This window comes from Balaenoptera physalus (assembly GCF_965194825.1).
Source record: "Balaenoptera physalus genome assembly, chromosome: 11".
NCBI lineage: Eukaryota > Metazoa > Chordata > Mammalia > Artiodactyla > Balaenopteridae > Balaenoptera > Balaenoptera physalus.
The window spans coordinates 23,183,313-23,206,055 of NC_138896.1; the positions used below are offsets into that span (position 1 = coordinate 23,183,313).

Here is a 22,743-nt window from a genome sequence, read left to right on the forward strand (position 1 = left end):
CCTCCCCGCTCCCAGCCCCAACCCCTCGGACCCGGGACCCGCGCCGGGAGGAGGGTCGGGCCGGGTCTCACCCCTCCCTGCCCCCAGGCTCCCACTCCCTGAGGAATTTCTACACCGGGGTGTCCCGGCCTGGCCGCGGGGAGCCCCCCTTCATCTCTGTCGGCTACGTGGACGACACTCAATTCGTGCGGTTCGACAGCGACGACCCGAATCCGAGGATGGAGCCGCGGGCGCCATGGGTGGAGCAGGAGGGGCCGGAGTACTGGGATCGGAACTCGCGGATCTACAAGCACCACGCACAGACTTTCCGAGTGAACCTGAACACCCTGCGCGGCTACTACAACCAGAGCGAGGCCGGTGAGCGACGCGGGCCCGGGTCCAGGTGGTCACGACCCCCATCCCCAGGGACGGGCCGGGATAGTCCCAACATTGCTAGACCCGCCCGGCACCCCCTACCCGGGAGGGTCCGCAGGTCTTTCACACGGTTTCATTTTCGGTTTAGGTTTAGTCACTGTGATTGGTCGGGGTGGGGGCGGGGCTGACTTCGGGGCGGGGCCAGAGTCTCACTCGCCTATGGATGTAAGGCTGCGAAGTAGAGCAGGACGGGCGCCTCCTCCGCGGGTACAGACATTTCGCCTCCGGCGGCGCGGATTACCTCGCCCTGAACGAGGACCTGCACTCCTGGACCGCGGTGGACACAGCGGCTCAGATCACCAAGCTTAAGTGGGAGGGCTCGGGTGAGGCAGAGCGCGACAGGAACTACCTGGAGGGCACCTGCGTGGAGTGGCTCAGCAGACACCTGGAGACCGGGAAGGACACGCTGCAACGCGCAGGTACGAGGGAATGCGGGGCCTCCCTGGTCTCCCCTCGGGCTGGAGCTGGCTTCCCACAAGGAGAGGAAAAGCAATCAGCATCAGAATATCACCCTTCCTTCTGGACGGGAGAGGGAGGAGTCCTTCTAGGTTCTTATATTCAGTACTAGAGACTGACTTGCCCAGAGGGCTAGACTTTTTTTTTTTTTTTTTTTTTTTTTTTTTTTTTGGCTGCGTTGGGCCTTCGTTGCTTCGCGTGGTCTTTCTCTAGTTGCGGCGAGTCGAGGCTACTCTTCGTTTCCGTGCGCGGGCTTCTCATTGTCGTGGCTTCTCTTGTTGTGGAGCACGGGGCTCTAGGCACGCGGGCTTCGGTGGCTCGTTGGCTCTAGAGCGCAGGCTCAGTAGTTGTGGCGCTCGGGCTTAGCTGCTCCACGGCATGTGGGATCTTACCTGACCAGGGATCGAACCCGTGGCGCCTGCACTGGCAGGCGGATTCTTAACCGCTGCGTCACGAGGGAAGCCCCATTGGACTTTTTCTAAAGGACAATTAAGGAATCCAGTCTCATGGGGATGGAAAGGGAGACCATCCCTGAAATAACTTATTAATAATTCCCTGTGACATTGACAGCAGTATTGTGAACCATGACTTTCTCCCTCAAGGCCTTGTTCTTGGCCTGAAAACACCTTTGGAGGCCTGACTCCAGCTTTGCTGAGTCCTTCGCCCTTCACCCAGACTAGGTCCAGAAATCTGTGTTTTCTTCCTTTGAGACCTGGAACTTCCTACTGTAGTCTCTCATTCTAGAACTTTCCATGGAATAGGAGATATTCCCAGACCCCTGAGACGAGGCTGGTGTCTGGGTTTTGTGCTTCTCCTTCCCAACCCTTGTCCTCGCGTTTCTCAGGATGGTCACATGATGCTGCTTCAGTGGCCCATGGAAGTAACCCAAAGTGTGAATTTTCTGATTCTTCCTCCTCCGACCCTCCAAAGACACATGTGACCTGCCACCCCATCTCTGACCGTGAGGTCACCTTGAGGTGCCGGGCCCTGGACGTCTACCCATCGGAGATCACCCTGACCTGGCAGCGTGATGGGGAGGATCTGACCCAGGACATGGAGCTTGTGGAGACCAGGCCTTCAGGGGAACGGAACCTTCCAGAAGTGGGCGGCTGCGGTTGTGCCTTCTTGAGAGGAGCAGAGATACATGTGCCATGTGCAGCACGAGGGGCTGCCTGAGCCCATTACCCTGAGATGGGATAGAAAGGGGGATGGGTGGTCGAGCTTATTATCAGATAAAACAAGAGCCTTTCAGGAGAACTTCAGCAAGGTCAGGACTCAAGCCTGAGGAAGGCCCTCACCTTCCCTTTCCTCCACAGAACCTCTTCAGCCCACCGTCCTCATGGCATCATTGTTGGCCTGGTTCTCTTGGTGGTCACTGGAGCTGTGGTGGCTGGAGCTGTGATCTGGAGGAAGAAGCACTCAGGTAGGGAAGGGAGGGAGGGATCTGAGTTTTCTTGTCTCACTGGGGGTGTTTCAAGCCCAGGTAGAAGTTTGCCTGCCTTGTTCCTGGGAAATACCATCCACACATATGTGCTTACTAGTCTGGAGCTGAGTGCTAACACTTACCCTTCTGTAAAGTATATGTGAAAATGAAAACAAACTTTTCACCTTGATAATTCTGGTGATGGGGACCTGATTCCCAGCACTTGAAGGTCAGAGGGGAAAGTCCCTGCTGAGGACAGACCTCCAGAAGGGCAGTTGGTCCAGTCCCTGCACATCTCCTTTTTTCATATTTCCTGACCTTACCCTGGGACTTTAGTCACAGTTCTGGAAACTTTCCTGGGGTCTAGGACTAGGGGGCTCCTCTAGGATCTCATGGCCCTGCCTCCTCCCTGGTCTATCATGTGATGTTTTCTTCCCACAGGCAGAGAAGGAGGGAGCTATGCTCAGGCTGCTAGTACATTTGGGTGGGTTGGAGGGTTATCCCTGAGACCCTTGGAATAGTATAGATGGGAGCCCATGGGGGGAATCTTACCCATCCCCTAATTCTTCCTTTAGTCTCATCTTCTGTGGGCTCTGACCAGGTCCTGTTTTGTTTTATCCTAGGCAGCGACAGTGCCCAGGGCTGTGATGTTATCTTTCACCAGTCCTAAAGGTGAGACCCTGGAGAGCCTGAAGCAGGAGAGGGGTGGGTCAGAGGTGACACCACTGGGTTATGGGGATTCTCTGAGTGGACATTTGGAACATACAGTGGACTGTTTAGAATGTCAAGACTTTTCTGAATGACTTAAATTTATTTATGATTATTTTCTTCTAAGTGTGAGACAGCTGCCTGCATAGGACTGAGTGATGCAAGATTAGTTCCCCCCCCACCATTGTAGCTTCAGATCCCCTGATTCCTCTTTCTGCAGCTGCATCTGAATGTGTCTGTGTTCCTATTAGCATAATGTGAGGAGGTGGGGAGACTGGCCCACCCCTGCCCACCGAGACCCCTCCCCACCCTGACTTCTGTTCTTTTCCCTGATCCACTTGCCTGTTCCAGCAGAGGCAGGGCTGGGCCCTTTCTACCTCTACCTTAACTTCAGGGTGCCCTGAGAAATACTGAAAATAAGAATCTGGATGTGAATTTGTTTCTAATTCATGTCATGACAGTCGATGTGTTAAAAAACAAAAAAGATTCCTAAAGTTTAAGACAGGAAACAAATGGAAGCACTGAGAACCTTCCAGAATCTATGTGTATGCTGTGCTGAGTCTGATGTAGGTGGGACCAGAGAAGGATATGAGGAGTGTGGACAGGGCCTGTGTCCAGTCAGTGCTCAGGCCATTGTGGGCTTTGAAGTGGTCACTAATTGGATGGGTCATCTTCTCTGTTGTTTGTCCTTGTCCCTTCAGTAGAACCTTGTCCCACCAGGACCTGTCATCCAAGTCACCTGGGCCTTGTCCTGTCTCCGAGCTGTGGGAAGCAAGGGCTTCATGTGGCCGGGTCAGCCTAGACTCATGCCTCAGTCCAGCCCTCAGCCCTATCTTCTTTTGGATGTTTATGTTTTGCTTCTTTAGTTTTTTGCTTTTTTTTTTTTTTTTAATTATGACTGTTCTTTTCATGTATAGAGTTCTGGTCTCATTCTGCTCTGGGTGTCCCCCATCTCTGACAACAGTAGAAGTCATTTTGCCTGTCAGGGTCCCCACAAGGCCTGTGGCAGCCCCTGCACACAGGAGTCTCTGTGGTATTGAGAGATGACTTTTCTCTCTCATTCAGCTCTTGTTCTCCTTCTAGGGCTGTTTTCTGGATTATTCTTTCCATCTTTTCCAAAGAACCAAAAACTGGAAAGGAAAAAGGATTAAACCCTGGAAGTCCCAGTGCTACGTGATCTGATCAGACCACACACCTGAGCAGACTGCAGAGTTTTGGCACTGCGTCTAGACAGCACAGAGACCAGGGAGTCCTAAACTTTAATTTGCATAAGAATCATCGGGACATCTTGATAAGATTCAGAAGGTCTGCAGTAGGGCATGGGATTTTGTATTATAACAAGGTTGGTGCTAATTCTGCTGACTTTCAGATCACATTTAGTAGCAAGAACATAGACCAGGATTCCCACACGGCTGTGCACCAGCCTCACCTGTAGGGCTTGTTGAATAAGCAAGTCTTGGGCTCCGTGCCCAGCATTCTGAGATGGTGGGTCTGGGAAGAAGCCTGAATATTTTGCAGCAATCCTTGCAAGCAATCTTGGGATTCAGCCAGATTGGGAACGACTGAGGTCAGTGATCAGAGCGCTCAGGTTGGGGAGGAGCCTTAAATCCACACTTAAACCTTGTTTTTTCCTGGGAAGAAAAGGGCAAGATGTATGCTGGAGACACATGTTGGTTTTTCTACCCTGGGGTATGTAGCCAGGTGGAAGACTGACGAAGTGTTATTAGCTCAAGATAATGAAAATCTATGAATCCTTGCTCTCTGAAACTATTCCCTGGATGGATTTCTCACTCATTCCTTGGTATAAACAATGGAATACAAATTTTTCTAATTGTAACATAAATGAAAAGTGTGTGTGTGTGTGTGTGTGTGTGTGTGTGTGTGTGTGTGTGTGTACCCTGGGAACTCATTTCATTTCAGGGAAAGCCACAGAACAAGCTTGAGGCTACACAGCCAGGAACAGAATCCATAATCCACTCCAGGTCGGGTCCCACATAGAGGGATTCTGTCTTGGAATCAAACATTTGGGGCCTTGGATGGGAGGGAGTTTATTTTGCATATGTGAGGAATGAAAATAATTAATGTCCAGAAGGTGAACTGTGGTGATTTTCAAATGTCCACATACTGTATGATACCGAGAGGTAGAAACAATATCTTCCATAGTGGCTGTGCTATTTTGCATTCCTGCCAGCAAGGAATGAGTGTTCCCGCCCTGGTCTGAATGTTTGTGTGCCCTCAAAATCCATATGCTAAAGTCCTAATGCCCAGTGGGATGGTATTAGTAGGCAGGGCCTTTGGGAAGTGCTTAAGTCATGAGAGTGGAGCCCTAATGAATGGGATGAGTGCCTACAATCCTGTTCCCAGTCCCCAAGGTGTGGGGTTTTTTCCACACCACCAAGCAATTCTCTGATACCAGATGGGGGTCGAACAATTCAACTCAATTCTGACGCTGTCTACACTATCTACCTGGAGATCACATCAGATCACACAGGTTAAAGGTTCAGTCTCACAAGAATACCCACCCCTCCCAACTTCAGATGCTGATTGCAAATCCCAGTTGTCACCTATACTTCTGACTGATCAGTTAGGTATCAGTGGTTCCCAGGACCCCTCCTGATAATTTGCTAGAGAGGCTCACAGAACTCAGGAAAACAGTTTACTTAATGTTTATCAATTTATTATAAAAGAATATGATAAAGGATACAGATGAGCATCCAGATGGAAGAGATTCATGGGGCAAAGTATGTGGGGAGGGGCACCAAGCTCCCATGCCCTCTCTGGATGCACCACTCTCCCAGCACCTCCACGTGTTCACCAATCTGAAAACTCTTCAAACTCCATCCTTTTGGGTTTTTATGGAGGCTTTATTACATAGGCATAGTTGATTAAGTCATTGGCCATTGGCAATTGATTCAACCTCCAGCCCCTCTCCCCTCCACGGAGGTCATGGGGGTGGGACTGAAAATTCCAACCCTCTAATCGTGGTAGTCTCCTTTGGTGACCAGCCCTCATCCTTAAGTTAGCTAGGGGTGGTCCAAAAGTCACTTCATTAACATAAAAAAAGACACATTTATCGCTTTCATCACTTAGGAAATTCCAAAGGCTTTTGTAGCCCTGTGCCAGGAAAGGGGAGGAAGACCAAATATATATTTCTTATTATAAATAACAATATCACAGTGCCTCACAGAGAAATCCTTAGCTCTTAACATTGTGTGAGGACATAGCCAGAAGGTGGCAGCTATGAACCAGGAAGAGGGTCCTTACCCACCCTTGCTGGTACAGTGATCTTGGACATCTCAGCCTCCAGAACTATGAGCAATAACTTTCTGTTACTTATAAACAACCCGGGTGGTGCTGTTTTGTTACAGCAGCCCAAACAGACCGTAGTTCCTGTTGCTCCACATCCTCACCAGTACTTGGTAATATCAGTTTTTGTTTTAACTATTCTAATAGATGTGTAGTGGCATACTATTTTTTATTTGCATTTCCCTAATGACATATGATATTGAGCATCTTTTCATATGCTTCTTCATATACCATCTGTATTGTCTTCGGTGAATTATCTGTTCATATTTTACATATTTTTTAACTGGGTTATCTGTTTTCTTATTGTTGAGTTTTAAGGGTTCTTTGTATATTCTAGATACAAGTCTTTTATCAGATATGTGATTTGCAAATATTTTCTCCGAGTCTGTGGCCTGAGCTCTTTTACTGACATAACAACATATGCAAATGACCAAATATAAGCATAGATTTGTATTTTACAAAAAAATACTACTAGGGGCTTCCCTGCTGGCGCAGTGGTTGAGAATCTGCCTGCCAATGCAGGGGACACGGGTTCGATCCCTGGTCTGGGAAGATCCCACATGCTGTGGAGCAACTAAGCCCGTGCGCCACAACTGCTGAGCCTGCACTCTAGAGCCCGTGAGCCAAAACTACTGAGCCCGCGTGCTACAACTACTGAAGCCCACACTCCTAGAGCCCATGCTCCACAACAAGAGAAGCCACCGCAATGAGAAGCCCGTGCACCACAACGAAGAGTAGCCCCCACTCACCGCAACTAGAGAAAGCCCGCGCGCAGCAACGAAGACCTGACTCAGTCAAAAATAAATAAATTTATTTAAAAAAAAGAAAAAAATACTACTATTTTTCTGGAAAGGGAAATGAGAAATTGCTAACTCTAGTTTCTGGGCAGATGACCTGGGTGACTGGGGGATGGCAGCTGGGGAGATGTGACTTGTGTGTGTGTATTTATCTATACATCTATATCTATATATCTATATATTCTGATATAGATATAAGATATAGATATATCCCTCAGCATTTTTAATTTTCTTGTGTATCAAAGAATGGTTTCAAAACTAAATTACATTAAAATCCTTTAAACTTGTAAAACACTTGACATCATGTCCAAATCATGTGTTAAAACTCATATTCTGATCCTCTATTCTGGCACCAATGATTTATTTTTGACTTTTTTTTTTTTTTTAGAGCAGTATTAGCTTCACAACAAAATTGAGAGGAAGGTACAGAGATTTCCCATATACCCCCCCGGCCCCACCAATGCATAACCTCCCCCATTATCAACATCCCCCACAGAGTGGTACATTTGTTATAATTGATGAACCCACATTGACACATCATGATCACTCCAAATCCAGTTTATCTTGTTTACCTTAGGGTTCACCTTGGTGGTGTACATTCTATTGGTTTGAACAAATGTACAATATAGGTATCCATCATTATAATATACAGAGTATTTTTACTGCCCTGAAAATCCTCTGTGCTCCTCCTATTCATTCCTCCCCCTTCCTAATCCCTGGCAAACGCTGAACTCTTTACTGTCTCCATAGTTTTGCCTGTTCCAGAATGTCATACGGTTGGAATCATACAGTATGCAGCCTTTTCAGATTGGCTTTTACTTAATAATATGCATTTAAGGTTCCTCCATGTCTTTTCAAGGCTTGATAGCTCATTTGTTTTTAGCACTGAAAGTATTCTGTTGTCTAATGTACCACAGATTATTTATCCACCTACTGAAGGACATATTGATTGCTTCCAGGTTTTGGCAATTTTTAATAAAGCTGCTATAAACATCTGTGTGCAGGTTTTTGTGTGGACAAGAGTTTTCTCCTTTGGGGAAATACCATGGAGTGTGATTGCTGGATTGTATGGTAAGTTTTGTAACAAACAACCAAACTGCCTTCCAAAGTAGGTATACCATTTTGCGTTCCCACCAGCGATGAATAAGACTTCCTGTTGTTCCACATCCTCATCATCATTTGGTGGTGTCAGTTTTCTAAATTTTGGCTATTCTAACAAGTGTGTAGTGATATCTCATTGTTTTAATTTGTATTTCCCTGATGACTTACGTTGTGGAGCATCTTTTCATATGCTTGTTTGCCATATCTGTATGTCTTCTTTGGTGGGGTGGCTTCTTTGGTGGTGGTCTTTTGCCCATTTTTTAATGGTTGTTTGTTTCATTGTTGCTGAGTTTTAGGACTTCTTTCTGTATTTTGGATAACAGTCCCTTACCAGATGTATCTTTTGCAAATATTTTCTCCTACTCTGTGGCTTGACTCTAATTCTCTTGACAGCAGAAGTTTTTAAAATTATTATTATTGAGCTATAATTGACATTGTTTTCAGGTATAAACCTAATGATTCAATATTTGTATATATTGTAAAATGATCATCACAATAAGTCTAGTTAACATTCATCACCATACATAGTTATAAAACTTTTTTTCTTGTGATGAGAACTTTTAAATCTACTTTCTTAGCAACTTTCAAATATGCAGTACAGTATTAACTATAGTCACCAGACTGTATATTACATCCCCAAGTCTTATTTATTTTATAACTGGAAGTTTGTACCTTTTGATCCCCTTCACCCATTTTTCCCACCCTCACCACCCCCACCTCTGGTAACCACCACTCTGTTCTCTGTATCTATGAGCTTGGGGACTTTTTTTAGGGGAGGGGATTATATTCCACATATAAGTGAAGTCATATGATATTTGTCTTTCTCTGTCTGACTTATTTCACTTAGCATAACGCTCTCAAGGTCCATCCATGTCACAAATGGCAAGATTCATTTTTTTTTATGGCTGAATAATATTCCAGTGTGTGTGTATCTGTGTGTGTGTGTATACCACATTTTCATATCCATTCAACCATCAATGGGCACTTTAGGTTGTTTCTATATCTTGGCTATTGTAAATAATACTGCAGTGAACATGGGCATGCACATCTCTTTTTGAGTTAGTGTTTTCATTTTCTTCAGATAAATACCCAGAAGTAGAATTGCTAGATCATATGGTAGTTCTCTTTTTAATTTTTTGAGGGCTCTCCATACTGTTCTCCATAGTGGCTGCACCAATGTACATTGCCACCAACAGTGCACAAGTGTTCCTTTTTCTCCACATCCTCGCCCACACTTAAAGAAGATTTAAGTAAGTCCAGATTATCAATTATTTCTTTCATGGATTGTGCCTTTGGTGTTGTATCTAAAACGTCATCACCATACCCTAAATTCATCAAGGTTCTCTCCTATATCATCGTCTGGGTATTTTATAGTTTTACATTATACATTTAGGCCTATCCTCCATTTTGAGTTAATTTTTGTGAATCATGTAAAGTCTGTGTCGAGACGGACATTTTTTAATATGGATGTCCAGTTGTTCTAGCACCATTTGTTGAAAGAGGTTATCTTTGCTCCATTGTATTGCCTTGCTCTTTTGTCAAAGGTCAGTTGACAGTATTTATGTGGGTCTATTTCTAGGCTCTTTATTCTGTTCAGTTGATCTACACTGTCCCTCAGCATCCACAGGGGATTGATTTCAGGACCCCTCAAAGATACCAAAATCTGTGGATGCTCAAGTCCCTTTTACACAATGGCATAGTGTTTGCATATAACCTACACACATCATCCTGTGTACTTTAAATCATCTCTAGGTTACTTCTAATACCTAATACAATGTAATTGCCATGCAAATGGTTATAAATACAATGTAAATGCTATGAAAATAGTTGCTGGTATATAGCAAATTCAAATTTTGCTTTGGGGAACTTTTTGGAATTTTTTTTTTTTAATCTTGGGGGCAGTAGTTTGCCTTGTTTCCTCTCCTCTTTTACGAATCTGAGAAGAGTTGGTGATTTTTCAGTCTGTTCAGCTTTTTACTTGGTTTAAGGACAGAGAGGTGATTTCCAAGCTGCTTATGTGTAGAACCCAAACCAGAAACTCCCCAAAGATCTTTTCGCTGAACTATTTTGGCTTAAATTTTCCATTTCTAGAAAAGATTGGCTATAGTATATGGACAAATCCTTCCACTGAAAAGAGGTACAAATGCCATGTAAAACTCAAAAACCATCTTCTTAAAAGCATCAAAGAGTTGACAAGATAGTAATAAATGACCTAGCTCCCCAAAGAAGGGAAAGATCCTGCTTGGACTTCATAGAGAACAGTGTCCTGAAAATGGAGAAACAGCTCTGTAAATTTATTGCCCCAGAGCCCAGACATAGCAGTCCTGCACTTCCAGCTCTTTGTCCCAAACTCCTGACTTTTCTACCCATCTGCCTTCCCTTTAAAATTTTAAACCAAGCTTTTAAAATTCTGATTATAATGTATATGGATAGTGTATAATATATGATAATGTATATTCACTATAGAAAATTTACAAAATGCTGAAAATAATAAATGACAGTAAAAATAACTGTAACCCTCACACATGGGAATATTTTGTTGCATTTTCTTCTAGTTTATTATATAACCTGCTGCTGCCCAAGTGCTGAAACTCTAAGTTGATGAGCACAGACCTCAGTGGCCCCAAGCTCTGTGCCTGTATCTCTGCCTTCCAACCAGTTATGATGGATGGTCCCACTCCTATCTAAGGTCACCCCTCAGCTTGGGCATAAGATTGGGCCCCTGCTTCCCCCGAGAATCAATTTCCTAGTCTCTACTGTATCATTCATTCTTTTTTTTTTTTTTTAAAGAAATCTCCATTTTAATGTTTATTTATTTATTTATTTATTTATTTATGGCTGTGTTGGGTCTTCGTTTCTGCGCGAGGGCTTCCTCTAGTTGCAGCAAGCGGGGGCCACTCTTCATCGCGGTGCGCGGGCCTCTCACTATCGCGGCCTCTCTTGTTGCGGAACACAGGCTCCAGACGCGCAGGCTCAGTAGTTGTGGCTCACGGGCCCAGCCGCTCCGCGGCATGTGGGATCCTCCCAGACCAGGGCCCGAACCCGCATCCCCTGCATCGGCAGGCAGACCCTCAACCACTGCGCCACCAGGGAAGCCCCTCATTCATTCTTGCATACAAATGTGCTGTAATACCTCTCATTAAAACAAACAAAATGAAACTAAATAAATGAAAACAAAAATCATTCCAGGACTTCCCTGGCGTTCCAGTGGTTAAGACTCCGCGCTTCCAGTGCAGGGGGCTCAGGTTCGAACCCTGGTCAGGGAACTAAGACCTGCACGCCGTGCGGTGTGGGCCAAAACAACAACAACAACAGAAAAAAAATCATCCCATCAAAATCCACCACCTGATCCCACGTCCCCCACCCACCAGTGCCCCATTTCTATGACACTCCTTATAGAACAATCCCTGAGTCCATTCTCTCACCTACTAGGTTGTCTTTTCGTTTTATCAGATGCATATACGCATATATCTTGAAAAGTAAATACCTCTACAAGGCTCGTTAAGGAGACATACATCCCCAGTCTTCCATGCATCCCATTTCCGATCCCAGAGCCAACTTCTGTCTGTTTCTCTTATTGTTACTTCTGTTGTCTACATAGCACGTTTGTAGTGCTCCTTCTTTGTTTTTCAGTTTGTGTATCATTTTAGTGGATTAGCTCTCTTTAACATACCACAGTCCTCCAAATAGTTATTTTATAATTTTGATTAGCTCAGTGTTCAGTATCTACATTATTATAACCATGTAAATGCTATTCACAACTAAGCATTTAGTAGACTATGATTATTTTTTTCCCTTGAATTTTTAAAAAATTTTTCTGGAGTAAATAAATGTCTTATTCCTTCATTTGCTTAGTTTCTGCTGTATTCATTACGAAATCATTCCCAAACTTTCCTCCACCATCTAAATATTTATGAATATATTCAAGCACATCGGATATTCTACCAACTTCGTCTCTTTGCACAGACTCTCCCATAGACCTCGATGCTGCCACACGGGGACTGGTTCCCTGCACACCTGGGGCAGGGCTGATGTCCCACATCTCCTTCACCTCATCCTGGGCAGCCCTCTGGCCTTTCTCTCCTACTGGTTTCCCTGTTGCCTGGATCCCATGTGTTCCTCTTTTTGGTTTTCTCAAACATTTCCCCCCTACTTCATCTAGTTAGTATCCTGAGACAGGGAACATGTAAAGTAAAATATTGAAACCCTTAGTATCTAAAAATGTCTTCAGACTATGCTAACACATATTCACATAGTGACTTGGTATAGAATTCTGTGTTGGAAATAATTTTCCTCAGAATTTGGAAGGCACTGCTTCAACATTTTCTAGCTTCTCCAGAGCAGATTTTCTTGCCTCTTGAAGTTTTCAGGTTCTCTTCTTTTCCACCCTTTTTCTGATATTTCATTTGTGATGTATCTTCATGTGGATCTGTTTTCATCTCCTGTGCTGAGAACTTGGTTGGGACCACTCAAAGTGTAAACTTTTGTCTGTCAAACTCTGAGAAAATTTCTTGAAATTTTAAAATTATTTGCTACTTTCCATTCTTTTTGAAACTTGTATTATTGATGTGTTGGAATCCCTTGATTGATAACCCAGAATTCGTATAGTTCTTCTCTCCTTCTTGCCATTACTTTTCCATTTGTAGCACTAAATGGAAGTACAACTTAATTTTCCAATTCATCTATTGAATTATTTATTTCTGTGATATTTCTAATTTTAAAGAGTGCTTTCTTCTTCTCTGACTGTATACAATTGTATGTAATTCTGTTCTTGTTTCATATGCCGTATCTTTTTTACATCTTTTAGATATTATTGATTATAGTCATAGGGAATCCGTTAGTTCTCCTGGTTATCTGCTTTCATGATTTCTTCTAAATGTTCATTTCCCTCACAACAGTGAGATCTCCATAGCACCAGGGTCTTACTCTTGTTCTTCACTCTGTCTCCAGGAACTAGCAGATCCTGATCCACTGGAGGCCTCAAAACATACGCTGGATGATGGACTTTAGTGTGGCTTGGGCAGTTAAGTCACACTGCCGCTTGATGACCTCCTGAGTTCTGAGCCTAGCAGTTTCCTATCACAGAACATTCTGGAACACTGCAACAGTTCATTTGCATGGGATGCAGAGTCATGCCTGCCACCTGATGGACAGGGAACCAAAGGAAGATGGGTCACAAAGGTCTCTGAGAGAAGATATCCTGGGTTCAACCCCAACTCTACCACCTCCTTAACCTCCCTGAGTTTCCCTTTCCCTGTCTGTACAAAGGGATCACAAATTGGGTGCTTCATGGGTTTGCTCTGAGGATTAAATTTGACTCTCCATGTAAATCACATGGCATTATTGCCTGAGAAATGTGTTCCTTTATTCACAGTTACCATCATTACAGCATTTAGATAAGTTCCACTATTTTGCTTTTATAAACCACAATTCAAGAAACATCCTTGAACACATTTTTGAGACATGTGTGATTATCTTCTTAGGATAAATTCTTTTTAGGAATTAGTTATTTCTTTTTTTTTTTTTGGCTGCATTGTGCGGCATGTGGGATCTTAGTTCCCCAACCAGGGATCGAACCTGTGCCCCCTGCATCGGAAGCGCAGATTCTTAACCACTGGACTGCCAGGGAAGTCCCAGGAATTTAGTTATTTCTGCATTAAAATGTAAGCATACTTAAATTGTTGAGATGATCTGCAAAAGTGCCCTTTAGAAATTTTACACTACTTATCTTTATTTCAAGGCTGAAAAAAAGCCTAACAGTTTATTAAAATTTAATGTACTCATTAGTTCTATTATTTTCCCCCCAAATTCTATACTTCAGGATAGAGATGAGCAAAAGACTCTGGATTTTAGACAGCTTTCTTTGAATAGTTAAGAAAGTCAGCTTTGTGCTTAGCACACTAAAAAATAATTTTATATTATATAATCTTTTGGTATCATTTATATTTAGACCATGTCTGGGGAATCTAATACTCAATTACTAAATTAAATGTTCTCTTTACTACTTACTTTGTAACCCTATAATATTCTAAGAGTAAACACAAATTAATAGAGTTGGTAAGAAGAGGAGAAAAAAAGAAATTTTGTATTCCAGTTTTTAATCCCATCAAGCTTTATGACCAGTGTATTTTTTCCCTATACTGGCAATATCCTCCTCATTCATTTTCATCTTTGCCAAGCTGATAGATTTTTTCATTCTTTTTCTTTTTAATTAAATCATTTATTTATTTTTGGCTGTGTTGGGTCTTTGTTGCTACGCACAGGCTTTTCTCTAGTTGCAGCGAGCGGGGACTACTCTTCGTTGTGGTGCGCGGGCTTCTCATCGTGGTGGCTTCTCTTGTTGCAGAGCACAGGCTCTAGGCGCACGGGCTTCAGTAGTTGCAGCACACGGGCTCAGTAGTTGTGGCTCGCGGGCTCTAGAGCAGGCTCAGTAATTGTGGCGCACAGGCTTACTTGCTCCGCAGCATGTGGGATCTTCCAGAGCAGGGCTCGAACCCGTGTCCCCTGCATCCGCAGGTAGATTCTTCACTGCGCCACCGGGGAAGCCCCCAAGCTGACAGATTTTAATTTTTATTTCATTTCTTATTCCACATTCTTGTTTTTGTTCACATTTATTGCTAATATATTTGTTTGACATTTAACCTATGTGTCAAAGAATTTACACAAATACTTGCACAAGATAAAGGAACAGCTTGGAGCAGGAGATGTATAAGTACAAGTGGGCAAAAGACAATACAATTGAGAACCACAAGAAACAACAGATAGTACAAAGAAGCTCATAAAACTTCAATATTGTAATTATAAAACATAGAAAATAAAACAACCTGGATTATTTTGTATAAAGAGAAAAATGACAAGCTTGAAAATGCCATGATGGAGTATCAAGGATCAGATTTACTCTCCTGTCTTAAACAATGACAAATTCAGATAAATATATGAAACAACAGTATTCAGACCTTGGGCATCAGGCAGCACAAGAACTGTGACTCCTATGAGAAGGGAAACGAAAGCAGCAAGGCCTACAATTGTCCAGCTTCCTTCCTGGAGAGAGTTTCCAGGACACAGCGCAGGTGGGGAGGAGCCCTAACACAGCCCAGCAGTCTCAGTGAGTTAAGGGGACAGAGTTATGAACTGTGAGGACTAGGATGTTAGAATTAGCAGACAGTGACATTAGAAGTTATTATAAATGTACTCCTTATGTTCAAAAAGTTATATAAGGACATGAAAGGTATATAAAAGACCACAATCAAACTTCTAGAGATGAAAACGTCTGAGATAAAAATATAGTGGATGGGACTTCCCTGGTGGTGCAGTGGTTAAGAATCCGCCTGCCAATGCAGCGGACACGGGTTCGATCCCTAGTCCAGGAAGATCCCACATGCCGTGGAGCAACTAAGCCCGTGCGCCATGCCTGCAAGCCACAACTACTGAGCCCACTCGTTGCAACTACTGAAGCCCATATGCCTAGAGTCTGTGCTCCACAAGAGAAGCCACTGCAATGAGAAGCCTGCGCACTGCAACGAAGAGTAGCCCCCGCTCGCCGCAGCTGGAGAAAGCCCACGCACAGCAACGAAGACCCAAAGCAGCCAAAATAAATAAATAAATAACTTTTTAAAAAATACACTGGATGTGTATTGGTAGATTGGTAGATTGTGTTTGGATGTGTAATGGTAGATTTGATATTGCAGAAGATCAGTGACCTTGAAGACATAAAAATTATACGAAGTAATAATTAATTATTACAGTGTATTACTAAGTTTGCAACATATGTTCAAGCAACATTATTCATAATAACCAAAAAAACAGAAATAACCTAAATGTCCATGAATAACACACGAGGTGACTATTTTCCTTGGAGGTACCCAGAGGATACTGTTTATCAGGCAATAAGGAATGTGCAGGCAAGGGGAGTATCAACCTCATTGTGCCTGTGCTTGGTAAGCCGGGCCTGACTCTAGGAGATGATATTACAGAACCTGGCTCCTTAGCATTAATGGGGATAATAGGATCCCAGAAAGCCAGAGGACAAGTGACAGCAAGTTAGAAACAAAGTGGGCAGAATTGCCAAAATAGCCAGCAATGTCAGAACTGAAGCCAGAAAATTCTGACTGCAAGGAATTTTGGAAATGGGTAACAGACCATTGTACTCCTAGGGGCAAGATAAATGGGCAGCCTACAAGAGTGTTGCTTAATATTTTAACCAATAGAAGAAAAATGAATAAGCTGATGGCTGAGATTAATGGCTCCAATACAAAGTTATGATTCCTTGGGACTTCCCTGGTGGTCCAGTGGTTAAGACTCCATGCTCCCAATGCAGGGGGCTCGGCTTCGATCCCCGGTCAGGGAACTAGATCCCGCATGCCACAACTAAAAGATCCCGCATGCCACAACTAAAAGATCCCGCATGCCGCAACTAAAAGATCCCACATGCCGCAACTAAAAAAGATCCTGCATGCCACAGCAAAGATCTCGCATGCAGTGACGAAAGATCCCATGTGCCGCAACTAAGACCCAGCACAGCCAAAATAAATAATAAATAAGCAAATAAATGAAAAAATTTTTTAAAAAGTTATGATTCCTTGACCAGTTTCCAGACCCAAGCCAGATCTCAGACACAGAATCCATTAATTAAAGGAGAGGCCAGGTCCCCTGTTGAAGTCCCGTGCAACACCATGTCAAGTGTACATCAGTAATTCCCCAAGCCCATCACTAAAGGAATCAATGGCCATTTATTCATACACTGAAGAAAGAAAATACCCTGATCTTTGCTAGGTTTATTAGACACAGGATCCAATTTGACACTAATTCTTGGGGAACCAAAGCACCATCATGGACTCCCATTAGGGAGAGGCATATGGGGACCAGGAAATAATTTGTTTCCTGTCTCAGGTCCACCAATATCTCAGTGGGTCCTCTGTGTCCACACATCCACTTGGTGGTTATTTCCCCAGTTTCCAAATGTGTCATTGGAATGGACATGCTTAACAATTGCCAGAACCCTCACATTGTTTCTTTGACCTGTGGAATAAAAGCCTGGTAGTAAGAGAGGCCAAGTGGAAGCCCATGAATTAGCCTTTGAACCTCAGGCAGGATAGAAAATTAAGACAATATTGTATCTTGAGGGCAATTAAAGAGGTTAATACCACCCTCAAATACATAAAGGATGCAGGCGTGGAGGGCAGTCCAAACATATTAATTTGCTGGTCTGGTTCTTGCAAAAATTGGATGGATCATGGTAGATGATAGGGAACTGCTAGAAATTTAACTCAAATTAGCCTAATTGCAGCAGATGTGCTGAATGTGATATGTTTAATAGAGCAGATTTATGCAGTTTCTGGTATATGATATAAGGCTATTGAATACCTAAAGGGAATTTTACCTCAATTCAGTTGCATAAACAAATGGCTCAGACCTTCATGTCACCTACCACTGTTGTGCCTTTCTCTTTTCCTCATTTCTCACCTATGACCTAACGGGGAGTTCCTATGACCAGTTGACATAAGAGGGGAAAACCTGAGCCTGGGTCACAAATGTGGCAGCTCAGTATGTTGGTGTGAGCCAAAAGTGGGCTACTGCCATGCTGCACCATAGCCCCACTCAGGGATGACCAAAGACAGTGCTGAGGGGCCGTCCTTCCAATGGGCAGAACTTCAGGTGGCGCTCCTACTTACCCACATTGCATAAAGAAAAAGAAGTGGCCTGAGGTAAGACTATGCACAAACTCAGGCAGTGGCGGTGGCTTAACTGGAGGGGCCTGGGAGGGACCTAAAAGGAGCAAGATTGGAAGATCAGGACAAGAATATTTGGGAAGAGGCATATGGTAGGCACAAAGTGTTAGGATAAGCTGTATCACATGTTAATGCCCATCAAAAACTATCTACTATGCAAGAGACACTAAACAACCAAGTGCACAGAACGACTCAGCCAGTAGACATTAGCCAGCCTCTGTCCTTAGCTAACTCAGTGTTTGCACAACAAGCTATAAAAGGAATATCCATGGTTGGGCTCCCTTTCACCCAGGCTGATATAGTTACTGCTACAACTGAACAGCTGATCTTCCAGCAGCAAATAAACTCCAATGTGGTATCATTCCTTGAGGAGGGCAACCAGACCCTTGGTGGCAAGTTGATTATGTTGTTACTCTTCCACCTTGGAAAAATCAGGGATTGATCTTGATCTAGGCTGACATGTATTCCAGGTAGGATTTTGCCCTTCCTTCCCACAGAGCATCACTCAGAACTATTAACCTAGGGCTCACATAGTAATATAAGTATCCAAGGCTATACTTCTAGTCATTAGACTAGACTAGTCATTAGACTAGTCATTGGGTGATGAAGAGAACACTAAATTCTGCTGGGCTCTCATTAAAAAATAACAATATTTGCATCATTGTGGCAGGACTCCTTCAGTCACAAGTTAACAGTTTTAGCAGAACAGATTGAGCATGTTGATCTACCTGAGAGGGCAGGGATGAGGCTGACTTGAGACATGACTGGATCTAGGGAATCAAACTTGTCATCAGCTCTCTCTCTCTGTTCCTAAGGAAGGTAGCCAAGATCATCTCTAACCTCCCTCACATTGCGCCACTTTAACAACTTAAGCAGAAAAATAAACATCTTTCTCACAGTGTCCATACATAAAGTACCAGAGAAGGTTACCTTTGGACCAATCCCTGTTGCCAGGCAGATGTGGTACAATGTGGTACACCCTGATTGGTCAGGTCTGGGTCATGTGCCTCTCCTGGTGCATCATAATATTTCCTAAGCTATTTAAGGTCATGCTGATTATTAAACCATGTAACTATAAATAAAAAGAACTTTCAGAATTCTTTGGGCCACGAGAAAAATGAGAGAACATTAGCTATTAGCAAAGTTGGCTTTCCTTTATGTTTCTTTTTAAAATTAATTAATTAATTAATTTGGTTGTGCCAGGTCTTAGTTGTGGTTTGCAGGCTCCTAAGTTGTGGTATGCATGTGGGATCTAGTTCCCTGACCAGGGATCGAACCCGGGCCCCCTGTATTGGGAGCATGGAGTCTTAACCACTGGACCACCAGGGAAGTCCCTACCTTTATGTTTCTAGCTAACAAAACTGACTCTTTTAATCACAAAACTGATTCACCTTTCTAGGTGGTAAACAGACAGACTCTCAGATATTCCCAAAGATCTTCATCTCCTGGCATCCATGCCCATGTATAACCTTTACCCTTAGAGCATAAGCTGGAGCTAGTGACTCACTGGTAGCAAATAGAATTCGGGAAGTGAGCGATGGAATATTTATTTTGGGATGACTGGGGACAGGATATGAGGGAACTGAGGTCAGTTGTCTCAAGTTCAGCAGTCCAAGCCAGGCTGGGGAAGCACAGACTCCCAGTGAAAACCAATGTCAAGTGGCTCTGCATTCCTTTTCCACCTGAGGAGTTTCTCCTCTAGATCTCAGCCTCCACAGTCGCTGCCTCGAGACAGGAGGAGGAGGAGGAGGAAGAGACCACCAGCAGTGATTCTGATGCTGGCTAGGACCGTTGTAAATATATTGGTTTGAAATGATTTCAAATCCACTTGTTTATACCTTAAGTGGAGTTGTTTTAATCCACTTGTTTATGGTAAGGACCAAAAAAAGTTGTTCTTCAAAGTAAAGTTGTTTTGACATAAGAATGAAGTAAGTTGTGTCAGGATGTCATCATGTCCTCTGCTGTTGACTGATAAGCACTTAGCAGCCCAGCTGCTGACGGGGGCCCTCTGGGGGCTTATCAATAAGAACATGTGGAGAAGTAACTATGGCAAAGGGACATTTACAATATAAAAAACCAACAGTTAGGGAGGAATATCTGAGAGTTTCAGTCAGGGCAAAGCTACCCTTCACGGATCTAGCTCTCTGAAGATATTGAGACACTTGCTCCTGCCCTGGCCAAGGCAACTCTTTGGTCAGCAGCGATGTTCAACAACGCAGCAGTCTCAGGAAGGGAAGGGACACCTGTTCCTGCTTCACCGAGGCCCTCCTGGTTGGCAGTGACATGAGCCATGCAATGGTCCCTGAAGTGATAACCCTCGGAGCAGCCTCGCCTGCCCACCAACACAGGCTCCAACGTTCCCTAGCAACATGCTCTAGCAAAGCCTTCTCTCCCGAGAAAACAAACTCCTATAAAAGATGCACCTCAAAGTACATTTGGACATTATTTCTGTAATCTCCCCTTGCCCAGAACAACAGTGTAATTAATCATTTGTTTGGAGTATGTTATTTCTTTATTAGCTTATTAAAAGACATTATCCTGTATGCTATTGGCTGATGAAATTATTATAATTTCCACAGTGAACCTGTGTTAAATAAACTATTAGCAAAGAAAATCTCAGTCTCTGAGCACAATTTGCTGCCTCCAAACCAAATCATAAAACAAACAAGGAGGGGCTTCCCTGGTGGCGCAGTGGTTGGGAGTCTGCCTGCCAATGCAGGGAACACGGGTTCGGGCCCTGGTCTGGGAGGATCCCACATGCCGCGGAGCAGCTGGGCCCGTGAGCCACAGTTGCTGAGCCTGCGCGTCTGGAGCCTGTGCTCCGCAACGAGAGAGGCCGCGATGGTGAGAGGCCCGCGCGCTGCGATGAGGAGTGGTCCCCACTTGCCGCGGCTGGAGAGAGCCCTCACACGGAAACGAAGACTCAACACAGTCATAAATAAATAAATAAATAAATAAAAGAACGTGAATTTCTTAAAAACAAACAAACAAACAAACAAGGAATCTGATCTGTAGTGAAAACAGGAAGTGAAGAAACAAAGACTCCCAAACCTAGCACGTGGTGAGCCCCATGGCTAGAAAGATGAGCACCAACATTTCCAGCCTGGACACTGCATTATTTCCTACAGTTTCCACTACTGCATTGCTCACCCTTTACTTCTCGATTCTGTTCTCAGTGCAACAGCCAGACTGATGCTTCTAAAAAGAAGTCATACCAGGTCCCTCTTCTTCCAAAACTGTCTTGGAGTGCTACATCTTCCTCAGAGAAAAGTCAATCCAATATTCTCAAAGCCCACATGATCTGGCCGGACACTGGATTTCATCTCAATTCCTCTCTCCTCCAGCTACGATGGCCTCCTCACTCTTCCTTGAGCACGCAGACACTCTCCTGCCCTAGTGCACTGGCACTGGAGGCTCCCCTGCCTGGAGAGAACTTGCCCCAGACATCCTCATGGACATTCCTTCATGTCCTTCACATCTTTACTCAAAGGTCACCTTCTCAATGAGGCCCACACTGACCGCCCTAGTAAAACAGCCACCTTCCCTGTCCCCACACACTTACATGCTGGGTCTCCTTCCTCAAAGCATTTACCAACGTCTAAGGTAAACACTTCCTTTATTACTCTGCTTATAGTACCCACACTGCCCGTTCCCACCAGAACATGCTCCACAGGCCAACAACTTTGCCTGACTTTAGTTTTCTGAAGTTTCTTAGATGCAAAAATAGTGTGTCATGTATCTGACACACAACATATATATCGGTTGAATGAACGATCAGTGGATAGCACCTCCGTATTCTAAAGGCAGTATCTTTATTAATGTAGCCTAAGGCCACATGTTGTTCTGTGGCAGCTACAGCACAACATCTACTCTCACTGGTGTCAATCCTGACGTGCTTTTCTCACAAGTGCTGCTCTCCCTCCCTCCCTCCCTCCTTCCTTCCTTCTCCTTCTTCCCACACCAACCCTCCTGCACACCACAGCACACAACTTCTTTCCCTCTTGAGAAAACAATGGTCCTTGACCTATGCGTCCTATTTTCCAATCCACTGTAAATCTAAATTAGACTCAGCTTTATAAATCCATGAGTCTGGCCTGAAGCCAGCACTAGCACTACTAGAGCTAAGGGCAGGGAGAAGGAGTAGTGAGCAGAGAAGATAAGAGGAATTTCTAAGATGAGAAACTATCAGATCCCTCCTCCCTACTAATTCTGGGATCTGGTTCCTTAAAGAAAGGTTGGGGAAAAGACGGAAAGAACAATCCAGAAAATAGCCTTAGAAGGAGGGCAAGAGCTGGATGAGTCAGAAAACTCATTTCTGCAGACCACTGACACTACAGTGAGCAGGGAGCTCCTGGGCCTTGTGGGGACAATGACAGGCAAAATCACTCCTGCTCCTGTCAAGAGATGGGGGACACCCAGAGTAAAATGAGACTAGAATTCATACCCAAGAACAAGAAGAGGCGTAATTCTCTATAGAAACAAATAAAAAATAATAATAAACACCCAAAAGATGAAGGCTGAGGGCCAGACCCAGTCCTGAGTCCTGGCTGACCCAACCAGGTAAAGTCCTCACTGCCCAGAGTCCAGAAGACAAGACAAGGTCCAGGTGATATCCGAGTCCATGTGATCACAAGTCCTGGTGGGACAAGGTTCTACTGAAGGGACAAGGACAAAGAAGCTGAGAAGATGTGACCAGGAGTGACCACATCAAAGCCCACGATGCAGTGAGCACGGAGTGGGCACAGGCCATGTCCACGCTCGGCTCCTCACAGCCTCCTCCTGTCCCACCTGCAACAGACAGAGCACAGCA

At 44.1% G+C, this 22,743-nt stretch overlaps 2 protein-coding genes across 2 annotated transcripts in view; one reads left to right on the forward strand and one right to left on the reverse strand.

The window, feature by feature from the left end:
* Positions 1-2,180, forward strand: part of LOC309638923 (BOLA class I histocompatibility antigen, alpha chain BL3-7-like) — a 33,690-nt gene extending 31,510 nt beyond the window's left edge. Inside the window, exons 2-4 of the mRNA XM_082415466.1 lie at positions 16-357; positions 594-833; positions 1,715-2,180. Coding sequence (XP_082271592.1) covers positions 16-357; positions 594-833; positions 1,715-2,046 — 914 coding nt within the window. The 3' untranslated portion in view covers positions 2,047-2,180. The remainder of the gene's footprint in view (positions 1-15; positions 358-593; positions 834-1,714) is intronic.
* Positions 2,181-20,915: 18,735 nt separating this feature from the next.
* LOC309638984 (HLA class I histocompatibility antigen, alpha chain G-like) overlaps positions 20,916-22,743 on the reverse strand; it is a 46,602-nt gene continuing 44,774 nt past the window's right edge. The window contains 1 exon segment of the mRNA XM_082415561.1: positions 20,916-22,721. Within this exon segment, the coding sequence (XP_082271687.1) occupies positions 22,561-22,721 (161 nt within the window). The 3' untranslated portion in view covers positions 20,916-22,560.